The sequence below is a fragment of the Camelus ferus genome, chromosome 3, assembly GCF_009834535.1.
Source record: "Camelus ferus isolate YT-003-E chromosome 3, BCGSAC_Cfer_1.0, whole genome shotgun sequence".
NCBI lineage: Eukaryota > Metazoa > Chordata > Mammalia > Artiodactyla > Camelidae > Camelus > Camelus ferus.
The window spans coordinates 53,341,704-53,360,814 of record NC_045698.1 but is presented as its reverse complement, the minus strand read 5'-3'; the positions used below and the strand labels follow the sequence as shown (position 1 = coordinate 53,360,814).

Below are 19,111 nucleotides of genomic sequence, written 5' to 3'. Positions count from 1 at the left end.
GGCTCATGGTTCAATCCATGTACAGGCAGGTGGGAAGGGCCAGTTTTTAATTAGTGCACAGATACGCATGCATATGAAACATCAGGACTTACTGACTGTGTCAGTTTGCTGAGCTCTCATAACAGAGTACCACAGACCGAGTGGTTTAGACCACAGAAATTTAATTGTCATAGATCAGGGCGGCTAGAAATCTGAGATCAAGCAGTTGGAAGGGTTGGTCTCTTTTGAAGCTTCTCTCCTGAGCTTGTAGCTGGCTGTCTTCTCCCTCTGTCTTCATGTGGTCTTCTTTCTGTGTGTGTCTGTGTCCTGGCTCTTCTTACAAGGGCACCAGTCATGTTGGATTAGGGCCCGCCCCAATGACCTTATTTAACCTTAACTACCCCTTTAATGGCCTCCTGTTCAAATTTAATCACATTCTGAGGTACAGGGGGGTTAGGACTTCAACATATGAATGACGGAGGTGGGGGTGGGGGTGGGTAGGGATATAATTTAGCCCCTAAGGCTGACTTCTTTTAAACTATATCCTATTGTATAGATCATCCATAATTCATTTATCCAGCCCCTTTGTAGCTGGAGAATAAGATTGTTTTTATGCTTTTAACAAACAACCATATATCTAAATCTCTGTGCCCTTGTGCAAGTGTATCTGCAGAAGGAACTTATAGAATTGCAAACATCACCCTCCAAAGAGATTGTCTTGGGTTCCTCTTGAATGTGTGATAATTTCTTATGGAAAAAGAGCGTGTGCGGTATCTACCAGTTAAAGTCCCTAATAATGAGCTCTCTGTGATACAATGCTGGTGGCAGAAAGTCAGAGTGCAGCACATGACTTGTGCCCTTGGCCCTGTGGAGTGGGCTGGCCAGCCCTTTGGCTTGAGGAGTGTTGCTCTTATGACTTTCCCGTATATCATTCACACAGCATCCATTTAGTCCTTTCAGCCATTGATGGGCACTGTTTTGTTCATGTTACTGTTTATTTTTCGGTAGACTTTATTTTTAAGAGATGTTTTAATTGCTTCTTGGCCTTTTGGCTAGGATCAAGTGAAGAGATACTTTCAATTTGCAGCAAAACTGAGAGGAAGGTACAGAGATTTCCCTTAGACCCTCTGCCCGCACACATGCACAGCTTCCCCTGTTATCCACACCCCCCGCCAGACTGGTACATTCAACTTCACCAAATTTCACCTCAACTCATAAATACAATTCAAATGTTAAAATTGTATTCGTAACAGTGGTCATAGTGTGAATGAAAAATATTGCCTGTCATATCAGTAAACAAAGGATGTTGCAGCCACTGTAGCCGCCCCACCCCCACCCCCCGCAGTGGTGCACCCTGAGGGGCTAAGGATGAGAAAGAACAGGACACTGGCTGAGGATAGCTAACGTGTGTATCAAAGGGATGATTTCAGTGAGCCCAGATTCTTGCATCTTCCCATACATAGAAAAGCACTAAATTCCTTAACTTGAGATACCTGGTTTTCTTTAACACTCATCTTTTGATGTTTGGACTACCTGGTCTTTGTTGCAAAACCCCTATGTATCCTGGGTTCCTCCCTTACCTCTTTGGAGCAGTCCCGGGCTTGAAGTCCTCAGAATGTCCGTCAAGTAAAACATAATTCTCAACTTTTAGGTTGTACTTTTTTTTTCAGTTGACAATTACAACCAATGAACCTGCACTGACACATCATTATCATCCCAAGTCCATAGTTTACGCTTGGTGTTGTATATTCTACATTTGTTTTTTTATACCTTGACTTGTTCAGTAAAAGGTTTAGGGTTGTCTGGAGCCAGAGGTAACAGGACACAGGCACTTCTCTCCAAGCTTGGGACAGCCCCAGAGGTTAGGCTGGCCAGGAGTTGATTTTTCCAGTTTTGAAGGAAGATTAGGGGAGTAACATGCTCAGAGTAATAAAGCTGTAAGTGGCAGGGAATCGAATGTAAACCCATTTTATTCTAAATTATGCTCCTCCAGAAAGAAGTGGTAGGTCAGCAGGCCTGAGATGTTCTCGCTGCGAACATAACATTTCTTTTATGGATGCTGCTTTGAATTTCCACTTCTCATATCAATGTTTAGCTTAAGAAACACACTTGTACCCTTGGTTACTGGCATCATTTGCTTTGATAAATAACTCTTAGGCTAGTAGAGAACTGCTGTTTGATGCTAACATTAGGCATGTGTGTATATATGTGCACACGCCTGTATATACATAAACATACATGAATACCATAGTACTATGTAGAATGAAAGTGAAAAATAAGGAGAGTTTAAAAAATTAGATCCACACAGTGATACATGACTTTAATGACAGAATAGGATTAAATCAGTTTGATTTTTCTCTTCACATTTTCCGTAATCACATTACTGTGTCACTGTTTGTCTTTTAATGACTGATTAGGCTCACATTATGTATATATCTGTTCATTGTTCCCCTCTGCAGAAATAGTAAGTGTAAAGGTTGCTTCTGCTGTGGGTAAATCCTATCATGGGATGATACCATCAACTGCTTCTGAATTTTTCTTTTTCCAAGTCGGATAAATGTTTTGTTTATCACACTTGAATTTGAAATACAGTAAAACTCTTTATCTACGATCCTAGAGCTTAAGGAGTTAGCAACCAGTGAATGAGGCAGTTGTAAAGAATTTGGGAGGCAGAGGAGGAGGGAGGCAGGGCTGGGGAGAAGCCAGCTAAGCCAGTGGGTGGGGAGAAGGGGGAGCAGGGGAGGGAGAGAGAAGAAGATTCGGGGCATAGGAGTGAAAGGGATCAGCAGAATCAGGGACAGAGAATATGAATGTGTGCATGGAAAGGAAGGTGCCTGTGACAGCACCACACAGGCAGCAGTGTCAGGATCCCACTCGTGTGATCTGTTAGCTCAGCCCAATAGAATAGCTTATCTTACAGAGCAGTGGCCAAGCCTTAAGAGGTAAGAAAAGTCGTGAGGAAAATGGCTTAGAAGACTGAACTTAAGATGGAGAGATTACATCAACAGAATTTTTAGGTTATGAGATGGTACACAATGACAAAGGGCTCGAACAACGGTAGCTTCATGAAGTAAATGAAATAACTTGGGAAATGTGTAGGTTTTCAAGATCCGTTGTAACGTCATTATGATCACAGCCTGTGGTCTTACACCTCTGATCTCTTCTCTTCGTAAGTGATGTTTATAGTCTAGCCTCCTAATTGATGTTTGTTTTGAAGCCGTGCAAAGCTCTGGGCTTCCTGCTAAGTCATTACTGAGAGACTAAATTGTTAGGTTTTAGGTTTTATATATATATTGTGTTAATACATGTAGGCTTGGTTGTCTTTGTAGTTCATGGGAATCTCTTGTAGAATTCCCTGTTTGCTAAACAACAACAACAACAACAACAACAACAACAACAACAACAACAACAACAACAACAAAAATCCCTCCCTAACCCCAGGTGTGTCTGATTAGGTTGTGCAAGAGACCACTGCGTATGCCAAGTACTGTTGCCACCATCACTGTAATAAACAAGGGGTTCTGAGTCTTCAAAAATAATTTGCTCCTGGTTCACAGCAAGTAGGTGGGCAGAGCCAGGCCCTAAACCCAGGCAGGCTGAACACACTGAGCTTTTAACAGCACTGTGTTCTGTTGCCCTGTGCTTTATTAAAGATCCAGTTTCTTTTTAGGGCTGTGAAAACACCTGATACTCTGTTGATGAGTATATGTCACCGTACATTTACTTAAACCCATTGAATATGCTACATTAAGACCAAACCCTTAGGTGAACCGTGGACTTGGGGTGATTATGATGTGCCAGTGCAGGTTCATCCTTGGGAAAAAATGTACCATTCTGATGACTGATGTTGATGATGGGAAGGCTATACGTGTGTGGGAGTCGGGGGCATGAGGGGAATCTCCATGCCTTCTTCTCATTTTTGTTGTAAAACCTAAAACTTCTAAAAACAAAAAACAAACTTTTTTTTTAACTGAAGTACAGTCAATTACAATGTGTCAGTTTCTGATGTTCAGCACAGAGTCCCAGTCATGCATATACATACATATATTCATAAAAAAACCCCAACTCTTAAAGAAGAAAAAATAGGTTAACACCAGACCCAAACCTGAAAACTCAATTCCTATTTTATTTAATATTCCCAAATTATGTCCAGTTGTGTTGACTGGTAAAGCCCAGTCATGCTCCACTCCTGAGCCTAAAGCCTACCCTGAGGAGCTTGAAGCCCAGTTTAAGGATGCTCGGAAGAGGCACCTATGTTTTTTGTGCTTCAAGTTACTGCCCCTCCTCTCCCCACCCTCCCATTACTTCCTGCAAAGGAGGATGGATGCAAGGGCACCTAACCTTTCCCTCCCGACATGTCCCCAGGTGTTCATGCAGTTCATTCTTTGGCTCATGAGTTTTGCAGGTCCATTTCTTAGGCCCAGCTTCTTGGTTTTCACATCCTTCTCGCTTCACTTAGTCCTTTTGCTAGTTCTTGGCTTCTTCTCTTGCTCTTGGCTGGCTTCTTTGAGAGTGATTGCAGTGCTTTGGGTGAAGGTTGCCTTTTCTGTGTAATGGTTGGACGTCTCCCAGGCCCTCACGTTTGTTGAAGACGATGTTAGACCTTCTGGTGAAGGCCCTGTTCACACACTCAACAGTTCGCTCACCCTCTGTGGGCCAGGTGCCTCAGAAGGGTGGTCTCCCCACCGACAGCTGTCTAGGGCAATAGGTTTGTAAAGTCGTGGCTCTGAGACTTTTTTGTGTTCTTTTCCTAGTTGGCCTGCTGCTGTGGAAGTGCTGGCTGCTCCTTCTGCTGCGGCTGCTGCCCCAAGATTCGCCAGTCCCGGAGCACCCGCTTCATGTACGCGCTCTACTTCATCCTGGTCGTTGTCCTCTGCTACGTCATGATGTCCAACACCGTGGCCAACGAGATGAGAGAGCACGTGAGTCAGCTGCCTCAGCTCTCCCCATTTCTGACAGCTGAGGAGGGTGCTTGGGAAACACTCAGTTTAGAGGGTGGTGCCCGCCCACCCCAGTGTGGTTTGGGGTTGTACCTGCTCTCCCGCACCTTCCTGAAGCCTCCAGTGCTTCCCTGCCAAGCGGGCAAGCCCTCGCCGTCTTGGTCTTTGATAGTAGGACCGATGCCGTCTGATGCTTTTGGTGGAGAGGATTGTGCGTGTTGGCTTAGCCTTGTTGACAGCTGTTCCTGATGAGATGTGTGGTCTTTTCTTACAGACTTCGGTACTTTTCCCTTGTCCTAAGGATGGCTGCCAGTATCTCAAGCAGCAGCTGTCACGTACTTAACGTGGCCTGTATGGGAAGTGTGGTAAAGCCTAGATAGTCCCACCAATAACGAGGAGTGGGCTCTAGGGCGACTTGTACTTTTCAGGACATGTCACTTGTAGGGTGGTTGTCTCCAGGGATGGGGGTGGATTTCCATCCATTTCTGGGGCAAAGGTAGGCCAGGTATATGTGATGCTAAGAGACACATATGGGACCTTTTTCTGGAATTTCCCCACAGTAGGCCTGATTACGAGAGGATGTGTTGGGGGTTCTAAGGGAGCCAAATACATAACACCATACTTCCCCTCCCAGGTTCTGAACAAAAGGGCAGAAAAGACTCCAGTGTCAGCTAGTAGATGCCAGATATCCCCCATAAAGCTCATGTAAGACAGTGTGACTTGTATCTGTAAGGAGGTGGGCTTCCTGCTGGTGAACCCCAAAATGAGTCAAACTTAACCCACCTGGGGAGCCCATCTGGGCCAGGGAACAACTGCCTCTGAGGGGGCACAGTTTACAGGGAAGAGCTGCAGGTGTGTTCTCTGGGGGCCGCGCCTGCTTGGAGGGAGCGGGGGAGAAGAAAGGCTCACCAGCCAAGCCCCACTTACCCTGCAGACCTATTGCTCGGCGCTGAATCTTCCCGGGGTCCAGCAGAGCGAGGACGGGAGAGGCTGGGCCAGTGCCTGTCTGGAACCATGGAGGTGGCATCACAGGGAGCAGCTCCCGAGGAAGTGTTTATTCTCCCCAACCTTATGCCAAAACTGCAGATAATTTTAATTACATTCAAGGGCTTCAGAACAACCCTTTTCTTAGAAGCATTTGTTATATTCTTATCCCTAGTTAAAGTAGGTCCTTTGACGCTTTCTGCTGGATAATGCTTTTATAACTGCAGTTGTATCGTCTGGAATGTACTGGAACTACTGTCAAAAGTTGTGAAAATTAGATTCTCCTCTGATTGCTTTAAATAGTGGGTCTCTGCTCAGTAAGGCCCTGCAGTGGGAGCTTTGGGGCTTTCAAACTTGTGAGAAAAGGAGCTTATAACCTCAGGAGTCAGTTGTAAAATCTTCCAAGGCATAAAACCAGGTGGAAATTCAGTGCCACGTGAGAGGACACATGAAGTGCTGTGGAAATAGAGTCAGGGAGAGCAAGAGTGGAGGCTGCCTCATTCATCTGCACCAGGCTCTAGTCCCTCTCTGTGGCGTTTCCCACCCGTTCTCTTCCTCTTGCAATGGTTTAATCTCGAGTGTTTGTGACATACAAGTGCCATACAATCTTGGGACATACAGTCTTGTATGTTTGTCACAAGAAGTTTGAGAGGAGAGATACTGAAAGGGTAGATTTTAACTCTTATTCTGAAGGTCTGCTTAATCTCCCATTTACTATCTTAGCTTTTCAGGCAACTTTATGTTCTCTTTTTAAATTCAGGAGGCATTGGCATAAGGACCCAGTGTGTCCTTGTGATAGGAACTGCCAGTGTGTCCAGGTGTCTGTGGTGCTCTTGAGAAACTGTCAGTCTCCGTAGAATTAGGCCTTGGATCCCAGAAACGCAGTCTAAACTACAAATAGATAGTATCTTTTAGAGGTGAATATATTAGAAACATTACTGGAGTAAAGATAATTTGGGAATTGCAGGACATATTTTAGGATATGACTTTTAGGAAAAGTAATAATTTTTGTAACTATTAGTAATAATAATAATTTTAACATTTGAATACCATCCAAGTAACCTGCCTCATGAAATAGTCCCTTACAACTCCAGCCAGTGTCTATGATTTCTGATTGTTCATAGAATATTTAAGAAACAAAATATGTTTAAAAATACAAAGAAAGAAAAACAGAAGGTGTTGACTGGTATTGGTAGAGAAGGCTTCATGGAAGAAGTGACTTGTGTGATAATAATGAGTATTTCAGTTGCTAAGATCTGTTGAATGATACCCTGTGCCAGGTTTTATGCTGAGCATTTTACCTGTATCATCTCAGTTCATCACTGCTGTGCTCACCTGAGCAAAAGTTACTGCCATTATCTCTGCTCTACAGATGAGGAAACCAAGACACTGTCATTTAAGTCATTCAGACCCTTGCCCAGGTCTCCAGCTGTAAGTGGTGGAGCTGGGATTTGAATCCAGGCTGATTGTGTTCTTTGTGGCTAGGCTCTGTAGGTAGAGAAAAGGGAGAAGAACCAGGACAATGCAGGTGTAGGACAGAGAGGACACGCGGGTAACTAAAGTGCTCGTATCTTGCAGGAGTTGCAGTGCTAAGATGAAGTGTATGGCCATGGTTGATGGCAAACGGGGAGCCTTGATAGAGTCTTGAGTAGGAGGAGGAGGCTGTTGTCACAGAAACAGGCAGAGATGTGTAGGGAGCTGAGCCCAGCAGTGGTGCGTGTGCAGTGTGATTTGGGGTCAGAGCAGAGGGAGGGAGGAGTGGGGAGGGGCAACCTTGATGCCTCACAGAGGCTCTTCTGAGTGTTTCTATGCCTGTCTCCTGAACGTACTTATTTGAAAATGGTTTGGCTGGACTTCCTGCATAGGGAACAAGGCCCCTGTGGGTGAAACCAATCCTTTTCCATCTCTGGGACCTCTGAGGGGGCCAGCCAGCTGGTCACAAAGTCAGCTTGTTTCACAGCCTATAGAATAGAGGCTGACATCACCCTCAGGCCATGCTGGAGGGTGGGCGCTGAAAGGTCCCCTTGTGGGGAGCACACTGGGCTTCTGCTGTGGTCCCCTCCTCTTTCTTGGCCTGTGGAAATGTCTGAGGCTGTGATGGGGAGAGGAGGAAGCAGGCCTCGTTGTAATGACCGGGAAGGGAGTGTGTGATTGCCTGCCCGCCGCATTCTCGCCTTCGGCGCAGCGGGCTGGGCTCTGTGCAGAGCACGCGGGCTTTGGTGTGTGGCCGAGAACACAAGGGCAGCCCCTTTCAGTTATTTTCGGTTTTGGCCTTGGCCTCAGAGTGTGGCCTGTGTTTAAGTTTGAGCGAGAGGGAACCGCAAAGAGCTGCCGGGCCAGGCTTCGTCCTGCCTCTCTCACTGGGGAGACCGCTCTCCCGGGGGGACTTGGGCTCTGCTGTGCTGGCTGAATGGGGTGTGCTTTCTGTCTTCTCCCCCGGAGCATTTTCCCGTTCCAGCCATTTTGTTACAGGTCATTCTCTGTCAGTCACTGTGTAATTCATGCAGGAACAGTCTTGAGATGTTTAATGCCTGCGGAGATTAAAAATCCATTTTAGAATGTATAACAACAACTAAAAAATTGGGGGAGAGAGTTAAGCTTCCTGCTGGCACCTCTGAATCAAGATGTAACGTCTGTTTGGAGGCTGATTACGACACTTGGGGTTTGTGCACCTTGGGAAGCTGCATGGGCATTTTGGGAGAGAGGAGAAAGGAAGGTTCTTGTCCCTGTGGAATAGGGGGGTCCCCTTAGACTAATCGTTCATTGGAAAAGGGAGGACCCGTGACCTACGTGACCCTCAGGCCTTCCCTGCCAGCCGTGTGCCAAACCAAGGGAGGATGAGCCCTAAAGGTTCCTAAGCTGGAGTATCTTAGATCCATTTTCCTCACCCCGTGTTCCACTTGGTCCCCAGGCTGCTCTGATTCATTGACACGAGAGGTAGGTAGTGCCGGAGATGACTGGATCTTTGCATTTTACTTTCTTTCCGAATTAAAACATATCTTCCACATTGTAGAAGACTAATGTTTGTGGTGGTGTTGTAGTGTGTTTATTTGTTTGAAATTTAAATTTTGAAGAATTATGTCTTGTATGGAGATGAGAATCTACTACGGTTTTTATTCCTTCGTTTGTTTTGCTTTATACGTTATTTTCTGCTGATGGGTTTGGGTCATTTTTCCTTTGAGTTAGTAGTAATGCGGAAATGGCACTGCTCCTATGATTGGATGAAAAGAGCTTTTCGGTTCTTTTCAGCACAGGGTGATACTATCGCAGGGCAGAGCAGGCTTCAAAGGAACGTTGGCTGAGATCTGACATGACCCAGACATCAGCAGGGCTCAGGACTGTAGTTTTCTCAGTGTCTTAAAAGCAGCTCCTGATTTCACTTCATTCTCTGCCTCTATGTGATGAAAGCCAGCGCTTGATGGTTAGAACCCCTGACCGTGCCTCCCACCCCACCCATTAGCCAGTGCCACACCCAGAGATTTCAGGTGTGCCTGGAAATCTCCTAGCCCAGGAATTGTTATGTTGGCTTATAGGCTCTTGTTTGGCCAGCAGATTTTTGTTTGTTTGTTTAGTGTGGATCTGGCTGCCTTTAGAAGGGGCTAGCATGCTGCACCTCTCCACAGGCCCCATCACTGGACATTTACTTACATCACGTCTCATACATGCACCCTTCTTGTCCCCAGGAAAGGCATTTGGATTTGCAACTCCTGAAGTAGCCTAAACTCTTTGAGTTCACGAGTTTCTGAAAAGGCTGTAAATGTTGAAATGGACGCCAGGCTTCTCTGCCTGCAGCCATTACGGTGGGCAGTGTGGAGGTGACCCTGTGTGCTAGATTGATCTCCATGCAAATCTACATGCACAGTGCCAGGCAGGGACCCAAGAAGCCCTTCCCTGCCATAACTAGTCTACCCTTTGCATGCTGGAATCTGGCATCTTTATCCAAGTAACTGTTTAGAAATTGTCCTGATGAGGTTGATCCGCTGAGCTCAGTGCATGACCACTCAGTTTCAGGACTAATGTGGGGTGGAGGTAGGACACTGAATGGGACCTTCGTCCGGCCCCTCCAGTTACAGTCCCAAGTTACAGTCATCACCTCCCCATTTTAAAAAAATCATAAGTATGTATTCAAATCATGATTTCTACAGTTATGGTGAAGTCCGGAATTTGCCAGGGAAGGGGAGTGGGGTTGGATGCTGAGGCTGCCAACTGGATTTAAGCCCTTGGAACAGAAGTAGCAGGATAGACTTAAAGGATTTTCTCTATTGATTCAGAAAATCCAGTCTCTCTCAACACATTCCCTAGAGGTGATACATATTGTCTTTGGTCTGTACTTCTCAGCCATTTTCACTGTTCATTAGAAGGAGAAGGAGATGTGGTAAAGGGAAATTCACGTATATTAGTGGTATTAACATAAGATTACATGGAAGTAGATGGATGAACATGAAATAAAGGAAGGACTATTTATAGCCGGCTCACTGGGAGACCACATCCACATCTCGTTATCCTTCCCAGGAATGAGGTGGTCGTCTCTTGACCTGAGCCCTCCTTCGCCAGCTTTCCCCCGGCAGAGCATTCATTTCTGGCCTTGGTTGTTCCTAAATGTGTGTCTGCTGGTTGGGGGACACTTTTCTCAGGACAGCACCAGGGACCCAGACAGATCCATTCTCCCACTTTTTTCTAGACCCAGTGCTGACCACATAATTTCCGCAGGCAGGTCATAAAAGGATTGGGTTTCCACTCTGCATTCCAGGCAGTCCTGATTCAACCCCACCAGGCTCCCTGATGTCATGTTCCAGTTGTCATGTTTGGACTTAGATGGTCCCAGTGTCACCAGCTTCATATGTTCACTTCCCTCGGACTTCTTTCTCCAGGTAACTAATCCCACGGGTGACTTGAGGATGCTGTTTGCTACTTGTATTTCTCCCAGACGATACTCCATTTTCAAATTCTGGAGTCACCAAAGTGCAGCACTATAGATAAACACAGAAGATAACTTTCCTTAGAAACAACTTAGATTTCAAAACGCTCTCCTGAGTACACCCTGCAGTCAGTTCACAGTGATGTTTAACCGTGCTTCAGTAGTTCCTGGAGTTGCCAGAGCTTTGATCCAGTATGTTAAGAGGTGCTGAAATTTGGTAGATGAGCTACTTTACTTTTTGTTTTTAACCTTCAGTGTTAGGAATTTGAAAGCATTAGAGTAAGTTTTGTTTTGGGGAAAGCTGTCCCATTCCTGTGCTAGTCATGGGGGATTAAAAAAAAAAAGAAGAAACGGTTACTAGTTAAAGGATCTGGTTAAACAGATAAGAAATGGAAAAAAGGATGCAGACCCCGTTGATGATAAGTGTTCCGCCCAGTGAAGAGACGGTAGATACCGTGAGGTGTGAAGTGTTAGGCAGAGAAAATATTGCTCTTTTTAGAGTATAATTTGAATAAAATGATTTTAAGGGGAAGAATCTTAAGTCTAATTCTAACCAACCCACTCATTTGACAGATGAGAGGATGTGGCCCAGGGCAGTGAGGTGGCTTGTCCAAGGCCGTGACACCAGGTGGAGCTGGGACTAGGACCTAGGACTGCTGGCGCCCTGGCCAGTGGGTGCCTCTCCTGCCTGTCCGCTGGGTTTGGTTGTTGCTCAGATGTTTATGGAAGTAACAGGAGAAGCCTTAGCAAAACCCTCCCTCTTGATTCCTGCTCTTTGCCTGGACTAGGTGGTGAGGGAGAAGTAGTCCTTCTGGAAACAGTACCGCCTCGGGCCCTCAGAGGCTGTCTTAGCTTATCTTCCTCACCTGCCTCCTTCCTGCTGTGAAAGCCAGAAGCTGGGCCCCAGGGATGGCGGTTAGTCTGAGGTAGAAAATAGGGGCAACCGCAAATTTCGTCTTAATTTATTTGGTGGTTTTGCATGTGGAATAGAACCCACCCTTCAAGTTGTGTTTGGTGTGACCATCTTTTCAAAGTAAACAAATAGCAGCAACAAAAAATATTCCACTTTGATCCCAAACACCATGTAGTTCGTCCCAGCATAGATGGCAGGTATTCCTGCTGAAGCTGGAAAGTCTGGCTCTGGTTTGGATTTAGGTTTTTGCTGCTTGAATGTTAGGAGAACTGTGGACCTGAGACCTGCCTCAGGTGTTGCTACAGGGCACTGAAGTTCTGTAGAGTAGAACTCCCCATCCTTTGCTGGCGTTGTATGTTTTTGTGTTAGAACAAGTGTCGAATTATAAAAATTCCTGACCCAGTTCTTTGATTCTGGAGTGTTGTTTTTAATCCAGCTGAGACAGAATGCTTTTCAAAAGTTCTCTTTCTGAGCAGCAGATGGTTTGTATTGTTGTTGTACATTTTATGTGTCAGTGTATCAGTGAGCACCTCTCTGAGGTTAAAGGTGGGTCTGGGCCATTGAACTTCAAGTTCTCTGTAGAACACAGAGGGAAAAGTCTCACTGTGGCCTAATCAGAGTTTCCCTGGGGGGAGCCGGCAGTGAGATTTTACCTCTTAAATCTTCTGGGTCCCCTCCTCTCCAAGTTGGGATGACTCTGGGGCCACAGGTTTCCAAACAGTTCTATCTTAGATCTAAATTTCATCCTATACTCCAGACGTAATACCATGTGGGAAAAACACAGTCCCTGCAGCTGTCCCTTGTCCCATGGCTTCTCTTCTCGCTCAGGCCTCCGCTTCCTACACACAGTGAATGCGGGGGAAAATGACAGTGGGAAATACTTTTGTTCTGCAGGCAGTGATTTGAACTAATGTAAACCCTGCTGAGAGCCTTTCTGAGTCTGAACCAGAGACAAAGAGGTTTGATCCTCGTCCAGTAGTAATGAGCTTGCCAGGAGCCAGAAAACAAGAAACAATAGTTATTGTCCTGGGTCTGGAGGATCTGCGACCCAGAAGCTTTTGTGGGGCGTCAGATGTTAATGGGATCTCCGTTTCAGAATCCCTCCGACTGTAGGAGGGGGACAGTGATAAGATGCGAGAACTGAAGTTCTCCTAACCCTTTTTTCTGTCATCATCGAAAGCGTCTGTTAAGCAACTATCCGTAGACGGGGCCTTGGAGCACTCCGCAGATAAAAGGGACAGTTGGAAACAGTTCTGTCGCTGTAAAAACGGGGCAGGAGGGCACAGACAAGTGGCACAACAACAGTAGCCTCCAGTCGCTGGGAGCAGGAAACATAAATACCGTGAATAGTTGAGTCTTGATACTTGATAATAGAGTTTAAAAGGGTGATCGTGATACTTGGTTAGACTGTAGTCATGTAACTTACCCCTCCCTCCTTTCCTGCCTGTGCAAGGGCCCAGCACTGTGCGAGGTGCAGGGGATGTGGATGTGAGTAACATGTGGTTGTCCTTAGAGACCCGGGCCCCAGGCAGTGAGTGGATACAGAAGGAGCCGCCAGCATTAGGCTGCTGTGCTTGTGGTTGTGTTTGAAAGTTAAAAATATGTGAAGTCCATTAGCAACTCTCAGACAGTGGTGTCCGCGTAGCTTTGCCTTCTGTTAACCTTTGGGGTCACACTGGAGCTCAGGAATGCCTTCTCCCCTCCCTTATCAGAGGCCTGGGAGCTGAGGTGAGGTAGGAGGTTTGTAAGAGGGAATGAGTGCCTTGCCCTCTACAGCAGCGTTGAGCTTAATCACAAAGGGGCTTGGGTATTTTAGGGGTGTGGTTTTTAATTTTCAGTGTGACTGTTTCTACAGCCTTAAAATTAAGTCTAAAATTATCCCTTGACATGCTGACTTTCATCTGTGTGGGCTTTATTTTTGGCTCTGGGGACTGTGTTTGCATAACAGATGTGAAGACTTTTCTATGATGAGGGCTTCTGACCCACAGAGAAAAGCATTGAACTCACAGACACGTCCTTCTCCAGCCCTCTGCCACCTCCTCCGCAAAGCTTTTTTTTTTCCTTGCAGGCAGATAAATTAAAATACTTAATCTGCAGCTCTAACACTGACATATGGGAGATGGGCGATTTAATTCACTTAAAGCACAAGTTCCATTTTGGGACAGTGCACTGGAGAAGGCAGGAAACTCAGAAGAGTCCAAATGAGCTGGTTGGGTCTCCATTGTCCTTTGGCTTTTGATCTGTAGAGTAGGTCATCACCAGCTGAGGCGGTTCTGCACAGCCCCCTCGGCTCTCCTTCCTGGTAGTCCTGGAGCAGGCGAACTGTCCCTGTGAAGCGCCAGCTAGTAAACACTTTGCACTTTGAGGGCCGTGTTGGTCTGTAGCAGCTACTCATCTCTGTGGCCAAAACAATATGCCGACAAAAGAGTATGGCTATGTCACAATAAAACTTTATTTACACAAACAGGAGCTAGCTGGATTTGACCCACAGGCTGTCGTTTGCTCTGCTGGCACTTGTTAGACCTTGGTGGCCCAATGCATGTCGTAGGCAGTTACTGTCCCCTTATCTCTACAGGGGAAACTTCAGTGGCCTAAACTTTGTGCTGAGGGTGTCGGAGCTCCTGATGAAGCTGCAGATAGCTGGACTGTGGGAGCCACATACTGGATTGACCAAGCAAGAACAATGGAGCAGTAAATTTAGTGTGACACCTTTAGCACTATTATGTCTTACTCTTTCTGGCCTTTTGAAATGCGTCATAAATCATCACAGGTAAAAATAATTTGCATTTGCATATAATATGTCACCTCTATATTCCAGGTTCACACATTCAAGAAGTTGGCTGATTGAGGGCTCACTTAGGCCATAAACACATTTTCCCACTGTTAAGTGGTCTGACTAGAAAGCTCTGCCTGTTTAGACATTTAGTCCACTTTATAGAATCTCCAGCATCTCTGTGTTCCAGAGAGAACTTTCAGTGGCCCCTGTTCCTCTCAGGGCAGCATGGACTCCTCCATCGGACCTGTGTTCTGGGGAAGTGGGGTGTGTTGGGGGGTTGTGGGGCAACAACCATATTTCCCATTTGAAACAAAGTCCAGATCTCCAGAGCTGCGGTTTTTCTCTCTGGGGTTAGACATGGATTTGTTTTCTGGACTCAGAGGGCCCCCTCCCCACTCCACCCCCCTCGATTATGGGGGCCAGTATTTACCGTTTAAGACCCTCAGAAGCGGGGATGCTCACCCTGGAGGCGGGGCAGCAGAGACTTCCTGGCCTGGGTGGGTGTGTGGCAGCTCTGTCGGTACCGCTCTTCCTCTTTTCTCTCCCTGTTAACCCCAACCCTAGAGTTTTCAGAAGCTCTCCCTGGGGAGAGTCAGGCATGATATGTCTATTAAAATTGAAAACGTATCAATTTTTATGACCCAATACTGCACCTTCTGGGTATCTATTCTCCTTAATGCTCTGCATGTGGATAGATGCACAATTTGGACGCCATCCATTGCACATTGTTTATAATAGTGAAAACTCAGAAACAATGTAATTGTCACTAGTGTCACAGAAACTAAGTTATGATTGGTCTGGGTTGTGGATTTCTGTCTAGTAGTTAAAAAGGATGCAAACAGATTTATGTGTTGAACATACAATAATCTGTACAACATAATGAGTGGGGAGTAACACAGCAAAGGGTCAGGAAGGTTACACAAGAAACTGCAATGGTGGTTCCCTCTGGGAAGCAGCCAGGTTAGGGCTGAAGTAATGATGGTCAAGGGGATTCAGTTATCTGCATCTTTTTTTTTCTTAAGTGAAGTGTAGTTGATTTACAATGTCATGTTAGTTTCTGGTGTACAGCAAAGTGTGTGTGTCTGTATATGTATATACACATATACATAATACTTTTTCATATTCTTTTCTGTTATAGTTTATTACAAAATTCAAGATATTGAATATAGTTCACTGTGCTATACAGTAGGACCTTGTTGTTTATCTATTTTATATATAGTAGTTAGTATCTACTAATCCCAAACTCCTCTAATTTATCCCTCCCAATCCCCATTTCTCCTTTGGTAATAACTAAGTTTGTTTTCAACATCTGTGTGTTTGTTTCTTTGTTGTAATTTACATTTTCTTGGGTAAGAAGAATATAATTATATATTGCTTGTATAACTGTAAGTAAATACATTTTGGAATGATCCTTGGACTCTTCTGTTTGCAGTTAGATTTCTTGCAAATGGAGGCAAAAGGCCTGCTGGGTTCACTTCCTGCCCCATACCCAGCCCCCCTGACTGTCTCCTCTCCTCGCCTGCCTACAGCCATCTGTTTGGCTTCTGCCCCTAACCCTGCTCTAGAGAATATTCTGATCTCTGCCTCCAATGACTCTTTATTGCCAAATCCAATGTTATTTCTGAATCCTCATCACTTTGGTGGTATTTGACACTGCTGACCACACTCTGCTTCTTGAAAGCCCCCCTCAGCTCTTCTCTGGTTCTGTACCTTTTCAGTGTCTTCCTCCCCTTCCCCCTTCTTCCCAGCCCCTGGGAAGTGTCCTGGGCACCTCTGTCTCCTTCTCCCTCCTTCACCCACATTCCTCTCCACATGAGTTTATTTACTCTACTGAAAGCCTCCTTCCATCTCTGCTGGTCACTTACCTTATCTCTAGACCTGCTGTCTTTCTGGAGCACCGCACCCTTGCCTGGCCATCTGCCCACACTTCCCTGTGATAATGGCAACCTAGCATTAAGTGAATTACTCCCCACCCTGAAACTGCTCTCCTGTGATCCCTACCCACTGCTGGGCCGCCATCTGACCAGCTGCCAAGCTGGAAACTGGGAATCTTAGTCCTGGGTTCCTCTGCCTTTACTCATAGGCCACATCAGCACACAGGTCCTGCCTGCTCCCTGGCCCCCAAGCCCCACTGCTTTTGCCTCTTTGAAGAGTTCTATGAGTTTTTGCTGGAATTCTTATTTCTCCTTCAAGATCAGTAACTCTTGTGGTTCTTGTTTGTACATTCTGCCTCTGTTATTACCTAATTCTCTAAGCAGATTGACGTTAGCTGGTCCTGTTGCCTCAAAACCATCCTCTGTACCCAGAAAACAGATTGAGGCTCGGAGGCAGAGTTTGGGGAAGAGTAGAAAAGAACAGCTTCATTGCTATGCCAGACGAAGGGGAGTCACAGCAGACTCGTGCCTTAGAGACTGTGAGTCTGTCTTGGGGTTGAGGTCTTGAGGTTTATAGAAAGACTGGAAGGAACAGAAAAGGTGACCACAATCAGGGCCTTCTACAGGGCGCTGCTACATTCCTCTGAACCTCGATGACTCATGGAGAAACTGTCCATGGAGGGTCTGTCTGCTCTTCTGAGATTATTGGCCCATTACCTCCTTCCTGGTTAAAGCTGTTGGATGTAAGGGGAAAGTTTGGCGGGGGGGGGGGGTGTTTAGCACAAAAGCAGTAAGAGAGAGAAAACAAACTGCAGGATTTCTTAGAAAGAATCAGCAGTTCTAGCCTCAGGGAAGGTAGTTCCATTCCTGCTCCTTCCGTCCCTGTTCCCTTCTGTGGAACAGCCCTTCAAACCATCATTAGTCAGTTCTCTGACAGTATCTTGTTCTCAGATTGAAAGGTTATTACTTAAAGTTTGACTGGAGTTCTTTTCTAACTGTCTAATCATATTTGTGGCGGTTTGATCCTGATGAAATGCTCGTGGTGGAGGAGGAGCTGTGAGCACTAGTGTCCAAGATTCTGAGGAGTTACTATTTGGGGACGTTTAGTTCCTGATTGCAGAGGTGGCGGGGTCAAATGAAACCAGGCTCGGTGGAATTTTTGTCCCCCTTAAGGCTTTTAATAATGACACAATACAGACTTTTCTCTTAAAAATCCTTAGAAACTTGGACAAAAAGAAAGTGAGTACTGATTGATACTGTTTTTTAAAATAGCCCCCACATCCCAAAAAGGGCCTCAAAGGTTACAATTGACTGAAAATGAGCCTTGGTTGCCTGGAGACTGATTCTAGGGGAGGATGGAACTGATTTTAGCTTTCCTTCTCCATTTCTCAGCTCCTGTCCATTGGTGGGTAACATAGACATCCCTGCCGTGGACACTGGAATTATTCCACAGAGGAAAATAATTGTCTTAGAAAGCTTGAAAATAATTGGAATATTAGAAAAGGGAGAGGCTCTCAATTCTGAAACTGGAATTTGTTTCAAGTAAGAGGTATTAAACAGAACCTGCAGATCTGGTTCTTCTAGTTTGATATTACTCATGCTGAGCTGCCCAAAGCTTTCTTGGCTGCTGGGTTTCATTCAGTGCCCTCAAAATTTGATGCAATGAAATGTAAGATTCATTATCTTTGCTAATATGCCATTTTCTCATTTCTCCCAAATAATACTTTAATATTATAGGGGCACGACTCTCCTTTTCCTCTTCTGCATTTATTTCTTTAAGAACCACACCCGAAAGTCTGTACTTTATTTCTAAGTTTACAGCATCTGGGCCCCAGGCCATCTAGACCTGTTGACTTTTCATTAACTCTTCTGTTGTTTCTTTACATTTATTTGCCTGGGAATGAAATTATTTTGGTGGGTGGTATAGCTAGCATCTCTCTTTTATAGGGAAAATTGTATGGATTTTCTAGCTTCCACCTCTTTGAGCTTAATACTGGTGTTGATAGTTTGAAATGTCTTCCCTGGTTTGGAAGTTCAGATGTATTTTCTCTCAGGTGGTGACTAGGTCTCTGAAAGACAGGTAGTGGGTACTGTTTTTTTAGAACTCAGTTCTTAAACAGGCATACCTGGTTTTATTGCACTTTGCAGATACTACATTTTTTACAAATTGAAGGTTTGTGATAGCCCTGCACTGACCAAGTCTATCCGTACCATTTTCTGAACAGTATTTGCTTACTTCACGTCTCTGTCACATTTTGGTAATTCTTGCAATATTTCACCCTTTTTCATTCATACTATAGTTGTTATGTCATTTGTGATCAGTGATCTTTGATGTTATTAACGTGACTCACTGAAGGCTCAGATGATGGTTAGACTTTTTGAGCAATACAGTATTTTTAAATTAAGGTATTTACAGTGTTTCCTACACATAATGCTGATGCACCCTTAATAGACTGCAGTATAGTGTGAACATGAGTTTTATGTGCACCGGGAAACCAAAAAATTGGTGTGACTTGCTATATTGTTATACTTGCTTTATTGTGGTGGTCTGGAACCAAACCTGCGATATCTCTGAAGTCTGCCTATATGATGTGCCAGGTAAGGATTCACCTTATTGAAAGTTACCTGGTACAGTTGTCCCTTGGTATCCATGGGAGATTGGTTCCAGGACCCTCTCAGATACCAAAATCCACCAGCACTCAATTCCCATATATAAAATGGTGTTGT

The 19,111-nt window shown here is 45.2% G+C and overlaps 1 protein-coding gene across 2 annotated transcripts in view; it reads left to right on the top strand.

Moving 5' to 3' along the window:
• The window catches only part of SERINC5 (serine incorporator 5), a 131,158-nt gene that overhangs the window by 79,370 nt on the left and 32,677 nt on the right, over nucleotides 1-19,111 (top strand). For both annotated transcript variants that reach the window (XM_032475216.1, XM_014560927.2), the window contains exon 2: nucleotides 4,734-4,901. In XM_032475216.1, the coding sequence (XP_032331107.1) occupies nucleotides 4,818-4,901 (84 nt within the window). In that variant the 5' untranslated portion in view covers nucleotides 4,734-4,817. The remainder of the gene's footprint in view (nucleotides 1-4,733; nucleotides 4,902-19,111) is intronic.